At 38.9% G+C, this 18774-nt stretch overlaps 1 protein-coding gene across 3 annotated transcripts in view; it reads left to right on the forward strand.

The window, feature by feature from the left end:
* Window positions 1-18774, forward strand: part of DEUP1 (deuterosome assembly protein 1) — a 108741-nt gene that overhangs the window by 15446 nt on the left and 74521 nt on the right. For all 3 annotated transcript variants that reach the window (XM_047753555.1, XM_047753553.1, XM_047753554.1), the window contains exon 3: window positions 17045-17216. In XM_047753555.1, the coding sequence (XP_047609511.1) occupies window positions 17045-17216 (172 nt within the window). The remainder of the gene's footprint in view (window positions 1-17044; window positions 17217-18774) is intronic.

Below are 18774 nucleotides of genomic sequence, written 5' to 3' on the forward strand. Positions count from 1 at the left end.
GGATCCAGCATTGCCGCAGCTGTGGTGCAGAGCCCAACTGCAATGAGAGTTCAATTCCTGGCCTGGGAACTTCCACATGCTAGGTGTGGCCAAAAAATTAAAAAGTAATAACTCTTTTGCTTTACTGTTTTAGCAGAGATAATTGACTAAAGAGCAAGCTGACACTGTAGATATGTCCACAACAGTGAGTTAGGAGTTCTCCTGGAGTCTTTTGCATTTAGTTCTAATTACGTTTCTGATGTGGCATTGTATGTGGTGTGCAAATAGAATTTGTGAGCCACTATAGAAAAGTTAAATTTTATTTATTATTATTTTTTAAACTAAAAAGGAAAAAAAAATGTTTATCCATTTGTCCTACCTCCACCCCTAGCCTCTGCAATCACCAATCTATTATCTCTGTCTATGAGTTGGGAGTTATATGTTGAGATTCCACATGTAAGAGAGATCACATGGTATTTGCCTTTCAGCGTCTGACTTATTTCACTTAGCATAATTCCCTCAAGGTCCATCCATGTTCCTGCAAATGCAAGATATTATTCTTTTTTGTGGCTGAATAGTATTCCATTGTGTATATACATATGTGTGTCTGTCTGTCTATCTAGACCACATCTTCTTTAGCAGTTTATCCTTCAGTGGACATTTGGGTGTTTCCATATCTTGGCTATGATAAATAATGCCTCAGTGAACATGGTGGTACACATATCTTTCCAAGTTGGTGATTTCGTTTTCTTCAAGTAAATTCTTCAATGTGGAATTGCTGGATCATATGTTCTATTTTTAATCTTTTGAGGAACCTTAATACTGTTTTCTATAGAAACTGCATGAATTTACATTTTAACCAGCAGTGTACAAAGGTTCTCTTTTCTCCACACTTTTCTTTCTGGTCTTTTTGCTAATACCCATTCTGACAGGCATAAAGTGATATCTCGTTGTGTTTTTTATTTTTGTTTCCTTGATAGTAATGTAGAGTGTCTTTTCATGTGTCTTTTGTTCATCTGTATATGCTGTTTGGAAAAATACTCAGATCTTCTCATTTATAATCATATTTTTTATTGAGTCGTATGAATTCTTTATACATTGATATTTGCAAATATTTTCTCCCTTTTCATTTCGTCAGTGATTTCCTTTGCTATGTAGAAAGTTTTAGTTTGATGTAGCCCCACTTCTCTCTTTTTGCTTTTGCTTTTGGTGTGAGATTCAGAAAATCATGGTCGGAAGTTCCCGTTGTGGCTCAGCAGTAACGGGCCTGACTAACATCCATGAGGATGTGGGTTCGATCTCTGGCCTCGCTCAGTGGGTTAAGGCTCTGGCATTGCCATGAGCTCTGGTGTAGGTCACAGATGCAGCTCGGATCCCATGTGCCTGTGGCTGTGGCATAGGCCAGCAGCTGTAGCTCTAGTTTCGACTCCTAGCCAGGGAACTTCCATATGCCACAGGTGTGGCCCTAAAAAGCAAAAAAAATAAAATCATTGTTAAGACATATGTCAAGGAGCTTCACTGCTTATGTTTCCTTCTAGGATTTTTATGGTTTCAGGTCTTACGTTCAAGTCTTTAATCCATTTTGAGTTAATTTTTGTATATAGTGTAAAAATATTGGTCAAGTTTCAATCTTCTGTGTCCAGTTTCCATCTTTTGTATGTGGCCGTCCAATTTTCTCAACACCATTTATTGAAAAGAATGTTGTTTCCCCACTATGTATTCTTGGCTTTGTCATTCATTACTTTCTATATGTGTGGGTTTATTTCTGGGCTTTTTATTTCGTTCTGTTGATCTGTATGTCTATTTTTCTGCTAATATCATACTATTTATATTACTATAGCTTACATAATTCAAAATTAGAGAGTGTGTTGCCTCCAACTTTGTTGTTCTTTCTCAAGTTTGCTCTGGCTATTTGGGGTCTCTTTTGGTTCCATACAAACTTTAGGATTATTTGTTTTATTTCTGTGAAAAATTCCATTGGGATAGGGATTTCAATAGGGGTTGCACTGAATCTATAGATTGCTTTGGATGGTATGGCTATTTTAACACTATTAACTCTTCCAATCCATGAACATGTTCATTTATTTGTATTGTTTTCAATTTCTGTAATAGTTTGTATTTTTCAATGTACAGGTCTCTCACCTCCTTGGTTAAATTTATTCTTAGGTATTATTTTTGATGTGTTTATTTAATTTCTCTTTCTGATATTTCATTGTTTATGTAAATACAACAGATTTCTGTGTATTGATATTGTATCCTGCAGTTTTACTGAGTCCATTCATTAGTGTTTAACAGTTTTTTGTGTTTTTTTTGATGAAATGTTTAGGATTTTGTATCTATCTAGTCATCTGGAAATGGTGACAGTTTTACTTCCTTTCCAGTTTGGATGCCTTTTATTTCTTTTTTCTTGCCTAATTGCTCTGGATAGGACTTCCAATATTATATTTAATAAAAGTGAGGAGAGCACATATTCTCATCTTATTTCTGATCTTAAAGGAAAGACTTTGAGCTTTTGAGTATGATGTAAGCTTGTCATACATGGCCTTTATTATGTTGAAGTACTTTGTATGTTCCCTTTATATCCACTTTGTTGAGAGTTTTTGTCATAAATGGAAGTTAAATTTTGTCAGATGCTTTTTCTGCATCTATTGAGATGCTCATATAATTTTTATCCTTTATTTTATCTATGTAACATAGTTCTTATTTGTGGCTATTGAATAATCCTTGCATCCCTGAGATAAATCTCACTTGATCATGGTGTATGCCTGTTGAATACGGTTTGCCAATATTTTGTTGAGGATTTTTGCTCTATGCTCATCAGGTAATTTTCTTTTCTTATGGAATTCTTGTCTGGTTTCTGTGTGGGTAATGCTGGCCTCATGAAATGAGTTTGTAAGAGTTCCCTCCTGGTTGGTTGGTTGTTTCTTTTTTGAAGAGTTTGAAAAGGATTGGCATTAATTCTTTGAATGTTTGGTAAAATTCATCAGTGAAGCCATCTGGTCCTGGACTTTTGATTGTTGAAAGGTTTTTGGTTACTAATTCAGTCTCCTTGCTAGCAGTCAGTCTGTTTGGATTTTTTGTTTCATTATGATTCAGTCTTTATAGATTTATGCTTCTAGGAATTTATTCATTTCTTCTATGTTGTCTAATTTGTTAGTGTATAATTGTTCATAGTAGTCTCTTATGATCCTTTTATTTCTATAATGTCAGTTATAATATCTCCTCTTTCATTTCTGATTTTGAGTCTTTCTCTTTTTTGGGGGGGGTGAGTCTAGCTAGAAGTTTGTCAATGTCATTAATCTTCAAAGAACCAGATATTTAGTTTCATTGATCTTTTTTTAATTGTCTTTATAGTCTCTGTTTCACTTACTTCTACTCTACTCTTTTTATTTCCAGGTTCTTTTTCTAGTTCCTTGAGACATAAAGTTAGTTTATTTGAGACTTCTTTGTTTCTTGAGGTAGGTATTTATGGTTATAAACTTCCCTCTTAGAACTACTTTAGCTGTATCATATAAATTTGAGTATGTTACATTTCTGTGTTCATTTGTCTCAAGGTATTTTTTGAGTTCTCTTTTTATTCCTTCTTTGAACCTCTAGCTATTCAGTAGTGTGTTGTTTAATCTCCACATATTTAAGAATTTTCCAATTTTCTTTGTGCATTTTCTAGTTTCATGCCATTGTGGTCAGAAAGATGCTTGATATAATTTCAGTCCTCTTATGCTTATTAAGACTTGTTTTGTGGCCTAGCATATGAGCTAACTTGGAAAATATTCCACATGCACTTGAGAAGAATGTGTTTTTTGTTGCTTTTGGATGGAATGTTTTGTAAATATTTCTTAAGTCCTTCTGGTCTAATGTGTCATTTAATTATCTGTCTGGATGATCTATCCATTGAACCTGGGGTCTTATAGTCTCCTACTATTATTGTGCTGCTCTCTACTTCTCCATTTAGGTCTGTTAATATTTGTTTATGGATTTCGGTACTTTGCTCTTAGGTGTATAAAATTTGTAAATGTTATATCTTCTTGTGGGGTTGACTTCATCATTATATAATGCCCTTTATCTCTTGTTACAGTCTTTGTTTTAAAGTCTCTTTGATCTGCTATAAGTATAGTTACTCCAGTGCTTTTTTTTCAGTTTCTATTTACATGGGATCTCTTTTTCCATCCCTGCACTTTTAATCTATGTGTGTCCTTATATACAAAGTGAATCTCTTGTAAGCACTATATAGAAGGGTCTTGTTTTCTTATCTACTCAGCCATTCTCTGTCTTATGATTAGAGAATTTAATCCATTTACATTTAAAGTAATTATTGATAGGTATGCTTTTATTGCCATTTTGTTAATAGTTTTCTGGCTATTTTTACAGTTCCTCTCTGTTCCTTTCTTCTTCTCTTACTCTATTCCTTTGTGATTTGATGATTTTCCCTTAGTGGTATGCTTATATTCCTTTATCTTTTGTGTATTTACTGTAAGTTTTTGCTTTGTGGTTACCATGAGGTTTACATTTAACAATTTATAACAGTTGATATAGAGTTGTCCATGTCGCATGTTGGCCAACTTTATATCAGTGATCTCCTCTTTGTTTTTTCTTTATGCTTCCTTTCCTCTCTCCCTCCCCTTCCTCTGTGATGACTTCTATATCTGTCTTTTAAGCCAAACCCCCTCATCTTTTTCCCAAACTGAAGATCCATTTCTATCAGGCATCTCTTATGTCCCAAACTGAACTCACTCTTTTTTTTTTTCTTTTTGTGGCTGCACTTGAGGCATATGATAGTTCCCAGGCTGGCAGTCTAATTGGAGCTGCAGCTAAGGCTTGCACTATAGCCATGGAAACTCCAGATGCAAGCCACATCTGTGGCCTAATCCATAGCTTGTGGCAACACGGATCCTTAACCCACTAAGCAAAGCCAAGAATCAAACTTACATCTCATGGAGACTACGTCAGGTCCTAAACCTGCGGAGGCACAATGGGAACTCCTGAACTCACTCTTTTTTATTTTTATTTTTTTGTCTTTTGTCTTTTTTGTTGTTGTTGTTGTTGCTATTTCTTGGGCCGCTCCCGCGGCATATGGAGGTTCCCAGGCTAGGGGTCGAATCGGAGCTGTAGCCACCGGCCTACGCCAGAACCACAGCAACGCGGGATCCCAGCCGCGTCTGCAACCTACACCACAGCTCACGGCAACGCCGGATCCTTACCCCACTGAGCAAGGGCAGGGACCGAACCCGCAACCTCATGGTTCCTAGTCGGATTCGTTAACCACTGCGCCACGACGGGAACTCCCTCACTCTTTTTTTAAATAGGTCTTTTATTCACTTCAGATTTCCATATTGGAACTAGTAGGCTGACCCTATATTCCAGTTTGTCCAGAAGGGTCACTGTTTACACCTGTTGTCCTGGAATGATTATTACTAGCGCCCCTTTCACTTTAAAAATTGTATGGTCATCATAGCTATATGTCTGATGCAGGTCTGCCTTTTAAGAATCAGCATCTATGTCCATATGTTAAAGGACTTTGGAGTGACATATATGTTTGTGTATCTTACCCCAGCTGCTTTTACTCTGAATAACTCTCTCCACTTTCTTTTCCACTTCCCCTTCCCAGCACAGTTGCCACTAATACCTCCATTTAAATCATCAGCTTTCTGTTTTGCTCTCTCTTCATCTCCAAATATGGTGTCCTAATATTTTAAGTCTAGGATCTCCCTGCAAGTCTCAGTGTGCTTCCTCCTTTCTGGCTAGATACATTTAGACCTCTGGCCTGACCTCAGGATCTTTCTCTTGTGAATTGCTCCCAAGGATAAACCAAATAGGGCAAGGGTTTGTATGTCTTAAGTAGTGTATTAGACACAATCCACACAATTTCCAATGCTGAAAAGATTCAGAGAATTTTTCTTCCTTTTTTTTAGCTCCTCAATCAGCTTTTCTAAAATTGGAATAATAAGATCTACTTTATGGGATGTTGTGAGGATTCATGAGAGGAAGTCAAGGAAAGTAATTAACATGTTAGTCGGCATTTGACTGAAGGAAGAAATGAAAATATAAATAATGTTAGAGTCCAGCAATGAAGGAGGCTAAACTAAGCCTTTTGTATTTTATTTTAGAGGTCACTAGATTTAGAAACAAATACTGATATTGAGATAGCTGAATTGCTATTAATTCTGAAAAACTAAAGAAGGGAAGATATACTAGAAGATTGGACAATTGAATTTCAAAGGGAGTTTTAATTATGACAAAAAGCTGAGTTTGATGTAAAAGTAAGTTTGACTAAATCTTAGGTGAGACCCTGGAAGAGTTATCGGAGGTGTGTGAGCATCCAGAAGCGGAGGCAGTGGCTCCAGGACCCAGGGTGGATGTACCCTGATCACTGCTCGTTAGACCAGCCTTGTTCACAGCACAAACAACACTGGTGCATCAGGGAACACATAGAGTTGTATTTGGGCTTTGGCATGATATTTTACAGGGCTTTTCACAACTTTTTTGGGGGAGGGGGGAGGAAAAATGTAAGATTAATTATGTGGATTAACATCTCATTATAATAAAAGAAATAACAGATCACTGTGGCCCTGAAGGCATGATAAGGGCTTGATAGGGCTTTGTCCTTCAGCCTGTCCTTCATGATATTTTATAATCACTTGTATGAAGAAACGTATGTATATACATAAAGTAGTACTTACCAAATCTGCTGATGACACAAAACTGGGAGCCACAGTGAATATAGTCTTTGACAGTAACAGGATCCCAAACTAAGCTCAGATGTTACTTCCTTTAGGAAGGTGTCTATGATAGTCCATTGTGTGCAGTATCCAAGCGGTAGTCATTTCCCCAAAAAAAAAACCTGTGTGAGTTCATCAATCTGTTGCTGTACCTGACTGCCTTGCAAGCCTTTCCATGCACAGGCAGTCGGCCTTGTGTCGTCTTCCTAGTTCTTCTTACACTGGGCAGCAGTCACCCATGAATGTTTGTTTCATTAAAGAATCGATGATGACAGCCCATGTTGAGGCTGAAACTGTCAAACTGAAATACAATAAAAACAAATATAAATCCCTGCCCTTGGAGCACCCCTTAAAAATGAAACAAGCACAAGATAGTGCTTAAGTGGCTTTACCTGTAGCATGCATGAAAAAGGGTTTTTAGCAAGAATAAACTACTTTGAAATGGTATGATATCGCTGCTTTTCCCTTTCCGCCCAAAATTCAAAGCTCAGGTGAGCCCCATCTTGCTTGAATTAAATACAGCACTGAAAACAAAGGAGATAAGAGTCCCTCTCTGAGCTGATTAGACCATACCTGGAGTATCATGTTAAAGTTCTGAATAACACATCTCAAGGAGAATATTGACAGACATGAACTTGTCCAGAGGAGAGCCACCAGGATTATGAAGGTTCTAAAAATCTTAACATAATCATTCATGTCTTCATTTATTCAACAACTGTATGTTAAGCATTTCATTATTTTCTAGGCAGTATACTAGACAGTGAATGGTGGAGGGAAAAAAGTCTCTATGAGCAATTGAAGGAAATAAAGATACTTATGAAATGAACAAAGACCACCCAATGAGAACAGAAGAAGCCAATTTATTCAGAGATTTCTATAAAAAGGGAGTCAGCAACCAGTATTTGCATTTGGCACACTCAAAAGCAGGCACAAGGAGCGGGAAAGCTTAACCGTGAAAAAACAGAAGGCTGTTGGTATAGGGAAGCTGGAGGTAGGATAACTAGAAGCAGGGCCTCCTTTGTGATTGGTTTGGGGAATATATTTGGCTTTTTCTGGTTGGTTCTGAGTTGGAAGTGGAGGCAAAAATTGGAGATGCTGTCAGTCTTTGACCAAGCCTTGACCATTCTAGGACTATTGATTGCTACAAAAGCTGTGGGTCAGAATCTATTACCATGTGTTTTGGCCATTGTCTATTGTATGTTCAGTCTTAAATATTGAACATTGAGAAGAGCAGACTCAGAAGTATCTGGAGGTACATGGATAACTGTATCAGCATATTGACAACTGTATTTAAGTAGTTTAAGTTTTACTTTTTTGACAGGCATTTGTTCTGAATGGTTCCAAAGGATCAAATTAGGGCCAGTGGATGAAAAAGTTCTTCAATATAATAAAGAACTTTAAAAACTAATCGCTAGCCCAATACAATCTCAGACAGTGGTTACCTGATGAATGAAAAATTCAGACCCACTCTCAGTGACCTCTTTTGCAGTGGTAGTACAAAATAGATCACAAACTTTGGCATGTACCAAGTAGCATCTACTTGATATGTTTGTTACCAGTGCAGAATCTGGGCTCTGTCTTAGACTTTCTGAATCTGATTAGTGGGGTATGATAGATGATTCTCTCAAGAGACACTTGTGGAAAATATGCAAACACTGAATAGGTAGGTGGACTGGATGACTTGTAAAAGTCCTTCCACCTGGAAGTCTAAGATTCCAACTTTTACGTAGCATAGTCATAAGCAGGAAATAAACCATCATTCATTTATTTTAAAATATTGATTGAGTAGCTTATATCATGCCACAAACTGCCTTAGTCCTATATTTTAGTTCTCTTAGCGTAGTACATTCCTGTATGCCAAGGAGATGGTAATGAACGAAACTCATTTGTTCACTGTTTAAAGATTTATTGAACATCTTCTATAGGCTAGAAAACTATGCTAGGCCTTGAAGAGACGATGATGAACAAGACTGAGGTAGTCCTTTTTCTTTCGGAGTTTACACCAGCAGGAAAAAAATAGACAAAATGTATTTACAATAATGGGTGATACATGTTGTATAAAAAAGAAAATATTGTGAAAACCATTCTTTTTCTGTTTTTTTTTCCCTTCACATCAGAAACTGTTCTGGTTTTTTTTCCTTTCACATCAGAACTCCAATTAAAATCCAATCAAGTTATTTATAGAGAAATTAGTACTTCCTATCCTCAGACCTGATTCAGGTTTTAAGTAAGAACTGGGAAGCCTTGGGCCTTAGCCCAGGAATGTTAGAAGACTTGAGAATATGGCACTTTGTACTTAAAACCTCTCTGATGTCAAAACTGGTGAATCTGCTGTTGCATAAAGCAATCAACCTTGTTTGGGTTGACTACGGGTATTTTATTTATTATTATTTTTTTATATTACTCAATGAATTTATTACATTTATAGTTGTACAATGATCATCACAACCCAATTTTATAGCATTTCCATCCCAAACCCTCAGTGCATCTCCCCACCCCCCAACCTGTCTCATTTGGAAACCATAAGTTTTTCAGAGTCTGTGAGTCAGCATCAGTTCTGCAAAGAAGTTCAGTCTGACCTTTTTTCAGATTCCATATGTCAGTGAAAGCATTTGATGTTGGTGTCTCATTGTATGGCTGACGTCACTTAGCATGATAATTTCTAGGTCCATCCATGTTGCTAAAAATGCCAGTATTTCATTCCTTTTAATGGATGAGTAACATTCCATTGTGTATATGTACCACATCTTGATCCACTCCTCTGTCGATGGACATTTAGGTTGTTTCCATATCTTGGCTATTGTAAATAGTGCTGCAATGAACATTGGAGCACATGGTTGTCTTTTAGAGTCATGGTTTTTTACTGGATAGATGCCCAGGAGTGGGATCGCTGGGTCAAATGGCAGTATAATTTTTAGTTTTCTGAGGAATCTCCATACTGTTTTCCACAGTGATTGCACCAATTTTCATTCCAACCAACAGTGTACTAGGGTTCCTTTTTCTCCACACCCTCTCCAGCACTTACTGTTTGTAGACTTTTGGATGATGGCCCTTCTGGCTGGTATAAGGTGGAACCTCATAGTGGTTTTCATTTGCATTTCTCTAATGATGAGTGATGTTGAACATCTTTTCATGTGTTTTTTTGGCTGTCTGCATGTCTTCTTTGGAGAATCGTCTGTTTAGATCTTCTGCCCATTTTTTGATGGGGTTGTTTGTTTTTTTGGTATGGAGCTGCAGAAGGTGTTTATAAATTTTGGAGATTAATCCCTTGTCAGTTGATTCCTTTGCAAATATTATCTCCCATTCTGTGGGTTGTCTTTTTGTTTTGTTAAGGGTTTGCTTTGCTGTGCAGAAACTTTTTAAGTTTAATTGTTTTAAGTTTAATTGTTTAATTGTTTAATTGTTAATTCATGGATGAGCTCTAACAGTTTTCTGGTAGAGTCTTTAGGATTCTCTAGGTATGGTATCATGTCATCTGCAAATAATGATAGTTTTACTTCTTCCTTTCCAATTTGGATTCCTTTTCTTTCTTCTACTTCTCTGATTGCCGTGGCTAGGACTTCCAGAACTATGTTGAAGAGTAGTGGTGAGAGTAGACATCCTTGTCTTGTTCCTGATCTCAGTGGGAATTCTTTCAACTTTTCACCATTGAGAATGATGTTAGCTGTGGGTTTGTCACATATGGCCTTTATCACGTTGAGGTAGGTTCCCACTATAACCCACTTGCTGGAGGGTTTTAATCAGAAATGGGTGTTGGATTTTGTCAAAGGCTTGTTCTGCGTCTATTGAGAGAATCATATGGTTTTTATTCTTCAGTTTGTTGATGTGGTGTATCACACTGATGGATTTGTGGATATTGAAGGACCCTTGCATCCCTGGGATAAATCTCACTTGATCATGATGTACAATCCTTTTAATGTATTGTTGGATGCGGTTTGCTAGTATTTTGTTGAGGATTTTTGCATCGATGTTCATCAGTGAAATTGGCCTGTAGTTTTGTTTTTTTGTGTGTGTGGTATCTTTGTCTGCTTTTGGTATCAGGGTGATGGTGGCCTCATAGAATGAGTTTGGGAGGATCCCTCCCTCTGCAACTTTTTGGAATAGTTTCATAAGAATAGGTGTTAGCCCTTCTCTGAATGTTTGATAGAATTCGCCTGTGAAGCCATCTGGTCCTGGACTTTTGTTTGTTGGAAGTTTTTTAATCACAGCTGCAATTTCAGTGCTTGTGATTGGTCCATTCATCTTTTCTCTTTCATCTTGGTTTAGTCTTGGAAGATTGTATTTTTCTGAGAATTTGTCCATTTCTTCTAGGTTTTCCGTTTTCTTGGCATATAGTTGCATATAGTAGTCTCTTATGATCTTTGTATTTCTGTGATGTCTGTTGTTACTTCTCCTTTTTCATTTCTAATTTTATTGATTTGAGTTGTCTCTCTTTTTTGCTTGATAAGTCTGGCTAGGGGGTTATCAATTTTGTTGATCTTTTCAAAGAGCCAGCTTTTCATTTCATTGATCTTTTCTATGGTTTTCTTTGTCTCTATTTCACTGATTTCTGCTCTGTCTTTATGATTTCTCTCCTTCTACTAACTTTAGGTCTTGTCTGTTCTTCTCTCTTGAGCTGCTTTAGATGTAAAGTTAGCTTGTTTATTTGAGCTTTTTCTTGTTTCCTGAGGTGGGCTTGTATTGCTATAAACTTTCCTCTTAGAAAGGCTTTTGCTGCATCCCATAGGTTTTGGAGTGTCATATCTTCGTTATCATTTGCTGCTAGGTATTTTTTAATTTCCTTTTTGATTTCTTCAGGGATCCATTGGTTGTTTAGTAGTAGCATGTTTTTTTAGTCTCCATGTATTTGTGGTTTTTGAAGTGTTTTTCTTGTTGATTTCATTGTGGTTGGAAAAGATGCTTGATGTGATTTCAATTTTCATAAAGTTACCAAGGTTGGATTTGTAGCCCAGGATGTGATCAATCTTAGAGAATGTTCCATGTGCACTTGAGAAGAATGTGCATACTGTTTCTTTTGGATGGAATGTCCCATAAATATCTATTAAGTCCATCTGGTTTAATGCATCATTCAGGGCCTGTGTTTCCTTATTGACTTTCTGTCTGGATGATCTGTCCACTGCTGTAAGTGGGGTGTTAAAGTCCCCCACTATTATTGTGTTATTGTTGATTTGTTCTTTTAAAAGTTGTTAGCAGTTGACTTACATATTGTGGTGAACCCTATGTTGGATGCGTAGATATTTAAAATTGTTATATCTTCTTCTTGGATTGATCCTTTCATCATTATGTAGTGACCTTCCTTGTCCCTTAAAATATTCTTCATTTCGAAATCTATTATGTCTGATATGAGTATTGCTAATCCAGTTTGCTTTTGATTCCCATTTGCATGAAATATTTTCTTCCATCCTCTCACTTTCAATTTGTATGTGTCCCTAGAAGTGAAGTGGGTCTCTTGAAGATAGCATATATATGGATCTTGTTTTTGTATCCATTCAGCCAGTCTGTGTCTTTTGGTTGGAGCGTTTAGTCCATTAACATTTAAGGTAATTGTTGATATGTATGTTCTTATTGCCATTTTACTAATTGCTTTGGATTTGTTTTTTTTTTTTTTTGTCTTTTTAGCTATTTCTTGGGCCACTCCTGAGGCATATGGAGGTTCCCAGGCTAGGGGTCGAATCGGAGCTGTAGCCACCAGCCTACACCAGAGCCACAGCAACGCAGGATCCGAGCCGCGTCTGCAACCTACACCACAGCTCACGGTAATGCCGGATCATTAACCCACTGAGCAAGGGCAGGGACCGAACCCGCAACCTCATGGTTCCTAGTCGGATTCGTTAACCACTGCGCCACGATGGGAACTCCCTGGATTTGTTTTTGCTGCTCTTTTTTTCTTCCCTTTTTCTCTTGTTCTCTCCTCTTATGGTTTGATGACTATCTTTAGTGTTGTATTTGAGTTGATTTTTCTTATTTGTGTGCATATGAGTTGTAGATTTTTGGTTTGCAGTTACTCTGAAGTTTCGATATGAGTCTATATATATATATATATATATTTATATATATATATACATATACATACACATACATACATACAAGATTGTTTTAAGTTGTTGGTCTCGGAGTTCCCGTCGTGGCGCAGTGGTTAACGAATCCGACTAGGAACCATGAGGTTGCGGGTTCGGTCCCTGCCCTTGCTCAGTGGGTTAATGATCCGGCATTACCGTGAGCTGTGGTGTAGGTTGCAGATGCGGCTCGGATCCGGCGTTGCTGTGGCTCTGGCGTAGGCCGGTGGCTACAGCTCCGATTCGACCCCTAGCCTGGGAACCTCCATATGCCACGGGAGTGGCCCAAGAAATAGCAAAAAAAAAAAAAAAAAAAGTTGTTGGTCTCTTAATCGAAAGTGCATTTCCAGTGTCCTGCATCGTACCCTCCTCTTCTTATGATTTCTGATTTTGGTGGCATAAATGTACATGGATGATTTTGTATCTTTACTGTATATGTACCTCTATTGGTGAGCCTTAGTCATTTGTGATATTTTTGTTTCCTGTTGCTGTCTGGTCTTTTCTGCCTAGAGAAGTTCCTTTAGTATTTGTTGTAAGGCTGGTTTAGTGTTGCTGAATTCTCTCAGCTTTTGCTTATCTGTGAAGGTTTTGATTTCTCCTTCAAATCTGAATGAGAGCCTTGCTGGGTAAATTAATCTTGGTTGGAGGTTTTTTCCTTTCATCACATTAAGTATATCATGGCACTCCCTTCTGGCCTGCAGAGTTTCTGCTGAAAAATCTGCCGAGAACCTTACCGGGGTTCCCTTGTATGTTATTTGTTTCTTTTCCTTAGATGCTTTCAATACGTTGTCTTTAATTTTGGTCAGTTTGATTAATATGTGTCTTGGGGTGCTCCTCCTTGGGTGTATTTTGTATGGTACTCGCTGTGCTTCCTGGATTTGAGTGAGTGGTTCCTTTCCCACGTTAGGGAAGTTTTGGGCTATTATCTCTTCAAATATTTTTTCTGTCCCTTTCCCTCTCTCTTTTCCTTCTGACACCCCTAGAATATGAATGTTGGTGCCTTTAATGTCCCAGAGTTCTCTGAGACTCTCTTCATTTGTTTTCAATCTTTTTTCTCTTTCTGTTCTGCATCAGTGATTTCCACTAATCTGTCCTCCACCTCACTTATTTGTTCTTCTGCCTCCTGTATTCTGCTGTTAGCTGCTTCTAGTGAATTTTTTATTTCAGTTATTGTATTTTGCATCCCTTCTGGTTTTATAACTTGTGTGTCTTTGCTCAGTGTTTCCTGTAAATTTTGCCTCCAGTTTATTTCCAATGTCTTGCATCATCTTCAGCATCAACAGTCTAAAGTCTTTTTCCTGGAGGCTAAGAATCTCTTCATCACTTATCTGATTTTCTGGGGTTTTTTCTTTCTCCTTCATCTGAGTTACAGTTCTCTGTCTTTTCATTTTTATAGGTTTTTGGTGTGGTGATCTTTTTACAGATAATAGAGTTGTAGCCTCTCTTACTTCTGGTGTTTGCCCCCCTTGTGGCTGAAGTTGATGGGGGGGCTTGCTGTAGGCTTCCTGATGGGAGGGGCTGATGCCTGCCCACTGGAAGGTGGAGCTGATTCCTATCCCCCTGGTGGTGGGGCTTTGTCTCTGGATGGGATTAGAGGCAGCTGTGTGTCTGAGGGGTCTTTAGGCAGCCTGTTTACTGAGGGGCAGGGCTGTGATCCCACCTGGGTTGTTGTTTGCCCTGGGGCCTCTCAGCAATGATGGATGGGGCCAGGTTTTCCCAAAATGGCCACCTCCAGAGAAAGGCACTGCTGAATATTCCTGAGAGCTTTGCTTTCAATGTCCTTCCCTCACAACAAGCCACATTGACCCCTGTTTTCCCAGGATGTCCTCCAAGAACTGCAGTCAGGTTTGACCCAGATTCCTATGGAGACTTTGCTTTGCTCTGGGACCCAGTGTACATGAAAGTCTGTGTGCACCTCTCAAGAGCAGGGTCTCCATTTCATGCAGTCCCATGGATCTCCTGTGCGCAAGCCCCACTGGCCTTCAATGCCAGATCCCCAGGCGTGGGGACTTGATGTGGGGCTCAGAGCTCTCACTCCTGTAGGTGAGTCTCTGTGATAGTTACTTTCCAGTCCAGGTATGGGGTTGCTTATATAATGTAATCACCCCCCTCCTACCTCTTGATGTGGCCTCCTCTTTTTCTTCTGGAGTAGGATATCTTTTTGATAGTTTCCAGTCCATATGGTTGAAGATTGCTCAGCATTTGGTTGTAATTTTGTTGTTTTTCAGGAAAGAACTTGAGCTCCAGTCCTTCTATTCTGCTATCATAATCCCATCTCTTGATTCTGAGTATTTTAGAAAGGGAATCTGGAAATTCTGAGTTCTTTGAGTTCAAATACCTATTTCTAGCCTTATTACAATAGATTTTTTTTTTTTTGTAAATTTTTTTTGGCTTCTTAGGGCCATACCTGTGGCATGTGGCATAACCCAGGCTAGGAGTCAAGTTGGAGCTACAGCTGCCAGCCTACACCACAGCTACAGCAATGCAGAATCCTAGCTTTGTCTGTGATCTACACCACAGCTCATGGCAATGCCAGATCCTTAACCCACTGGGCGAGGCCAGGCATTTGAACCCACATCCTCATGGATAGTAGTTGGCTTCATAACCCACTGAGCCACAAAGGGAAGTCTAGTGGAGCTATTTGTACTACATTTTTCAAGCAAGTTCTTATTCAAAACACCATGTCTTTTGCTTTATGGTATACAGGAAGAAGCTTCATTAAAATGGGAAGCAGCTGCCTAGGATCCAGTTCTGGCTTTTTCACTAATTATTGTGTGACCTTGCTGTCTCTGGGCCTCAGTTTTTTCAAAATGCTAAATGATCCTTAAATTGGCCCTAAATTCTGATTTGGTGAAACTAAATGTAGGAAATGACAACATTTTACACCTGTCTCTCCTGCCTGCCTTCCAGCTGCCCAAATATATTAGAGGCCCCATCATCACCATTGAATGAATATGGAAATCACTTGCTTTTCTAATCTGGCCATTTGTGTGTTCCTTAAGCTGAAGTCAGAAGCCTCAACATCGACTTGCTTTTCCAGGCTGAATGACTGGACTTATAACAGCTCCCTGGGGAATGCTTCGGCTTCTTTGATGGAAAACCCCGCCTAGCATCACCCAGCAGTCTCACCAACCGTCAGTGTCTATAATCCCAGTTATCACCAAGGGTCTTATTTTAAACACAGTAGACTTTCCTAGACCTAAAATGTTGCCACTTTTCTGACTAATAGCATCCTTATTGTCTAAAATGTTGCATTACTCTGTCCACACCTATCTGATCAGATTCCTTCTAAACAGATACCACCAGCCAGATCACACCAAGTTTTCCTCCTGAAGGAGGAGCAGTGTAGCCCAGGTAGTACCTTTGAATCTGGTTCTACCTAGCCTGGCTTGCCTTTCTATCCCTGGAGGGCACAACTGAAGCCCCAGTTTGCCTCCTGTCCAATGACCTCAAGTTTTGATAAGCATATAGGTATATGTATATTTATGTGTAGGAGCACGGAATCATTTTTCATAATTAGAATTTTCCTAAGAATTGGTCTGCTCTGAAGTTTATTCTTTTTAAGCTAACTTTTAAAATTGTGACCTGATGTAATGTAAAATTATTTCTGATGTAATGCACACAGTATTTTTTCATTTTAGGGTGCCCTTGTCTAAGTCAGAACTTTTGGGTCAGGAAAGAGTTGGGTCAGGTACACAAAACTTCTTATATGTACCATCTGCACATAATAGAAGCACAGGCAGTGACTTTATTAATATATTTCATTATATTATGGCAACAACTATACTTTAAAAATTTCCAGTAAAAGAATATACATTATAAGCTCTGAAATTAGCTTCTAGGTTTGGGGTTTTTTTGTTTGTTTTTTTGTTTTGTTTTTGTCTCTTCTAGGGCCACACCTGTGGCATATGGAAGTTCCCGGTCTAGGGGTTTAATCAGAGCTCAACCCACCAGCCTACACCACAGCCACAGCAATGCGGGATCCAAGCCACGTCTGCCACCTACACCATAGCTCACGGCAATGATGGATCCTTAACCCACTGAGCAAGGCCAGGGGTTGAACTTGCAACCTCGTGGTTCCTAGTCAGATTTGTTAACCACTGAGTCACGATGGGAACTCCAGCTTCTAGTTTTAATTTAAAATGTTAACCTCTAGTTTTGGGAATTCTTCCTACTTAAATAATTGAACAATTTGAGGAGATAATAGTCAAGCCATTCAAAGCAAGACCATAATTTTTCTTGTTCTCACATTTCACTCTTTCTAAATATATTTTGCTTTTCTGCAATTGCCAGAGCTTCTCCTTGTGAGGCCGAGCTTCAGGAATTAATGGAACAAATTGACATCATGGTAAGCAACAAAAAATTGGATTGGGAAAGGAAGATGCGGGCTCTGGAGACAAGATTAGATCTCCGGGATCAAGAGTTGGCAAATGCACAAACTTGTTTGGATCAGAAAGGTCAAGAGGTACTGCCTAGCTGTGTTAATGTCTCAGACTGATATAAATAGTATTCTATCAAAATAAGTTTTTCATTACACATACTTTTTATCAGGCATCAGCAACAGCATTTATGGCTTGAAATTCTGTTGCAGTGTGCTAAATGTGTTCTAGCAAATAAGTGGCAAGCAGGAGTTCCTTCTATGGTACAGTAGGTTAAGGATCCAGCATTGTCTCTTCAGCAATTCCAGTCACTGCTGAAGCATATTCAATCCCCTGCCTGGAGCAGTGGGTTAAGTATCTGGTGTTGCCGCAGCTATGGCATAGGTCACAGCGGCCACTGGGATTCGATCCCTGGAGAAGGAAATTCCATATACTGTGGGTGTGCCCCCCCCAAAAAAAAAAAAAGCGGCAAGCAGAGTAATTTGATGGTTAAATAAGATGTAGTGTCAATGCCAGCGAGGAATGTAAACATTCAACATGTATGTGAAATAAATACTGTTTGCAAGCGTAGACGTCACTATTTTGCTGCCGTGGAAAGAAAGAAGTAGTCGTCAAAGCTGTGTCTTTAGACAAGGCAGAGTTGAGGAGTGTTTGCCTCTTCTCATCTGCTAGGAAACAATCTTTCCTGGAAGAAGTAGAAGTCAAGTCTTGATTGTAGGACAAGAGAGAGAAGGATTGAAGGGAGTGTGTGTATATTTGGGCACCCACTTGCGAGGAGTGCCTGGGCCCTGGTGGACCTAACCAGGGCCCAGGAGGTTGTTTGTGGCCAAGCTGGTGATGGTAGAATGAGGTCTGAGCGCTCTCAGAGCTGCAGCGGACTTGAGGAAAGCCCTACGCTTCACCTGAGGTGGGCTTTCATGTCTGTGGATTTTTCTTTGGGGCAAGGCATGAGAGACGTCTTTACTGACCATATGCTAATAACCCAAACATCAACAGTCAACTCGTTCAGCAGTCTTTTTTCCACCTCTACCACCCTGTCAGTGGAACTTAGTTTTTGTCATGGTTAATAACTAAGTTATTGTCTGGCCTCGTTAACTGAGTTATCAGTAGAGGCAGGTCATCAGACCTGGCACATGCGAGGGACTATTTTCTCACCTTTACACCTGTTACAACACAGATGTGCAAACAGGGGCCTTGCCTGTTTTTTAAGCGGACAAATTCTGTAAGCCAAATCCCTAAGAACTCCTCTTAGACATTTTGCTTTTTGTTATTATAAAAATGTAACTATTGTTCCACAGTACCTCTAAAACAGAGCTCCCATTGAAGGCAGTGGGGCCCAAAATAAAGGCCAAAGTATGTTGGCAGGGGTTCTGCCCGAGGGATGATGACAGGAGCCTCCCAAAAAGATAATGCAGAGTAAATTCTAAACCTTAATTTAAAATGTGGCAGTGAGAAAGATCTTTTGTCAAACATCCATAGTGTTCTGATGTGTACCCAGTGGAATAGTGCTAGCAATGCTCAGTTTTTGTGAATTTAATTATTAATAACTATTTTAAGAACCACAGTACAAATATTCGTGGTTTGGTACAGCAGTTTTATTTGAATTGTACTCCTCTTTTGCACATTTTCTGATTTTGTCAGGCA

The sequence above is a fragment of the Phacochoerus africanus genome, chromosome 11 (assembly GCF_016906955.1).
Source record: "Phacochoerus africanus isolate WHEZ1 chromosome 11, ROS_Pafr_v1, whole genome shotgun sequence".
Taxonomy (NCBI): Eukaryota; Metazoa; Chordata; class Mammalia; order Artiodactyla; family Suidae; genus Phacochoerus; species Phacochoerus africanus.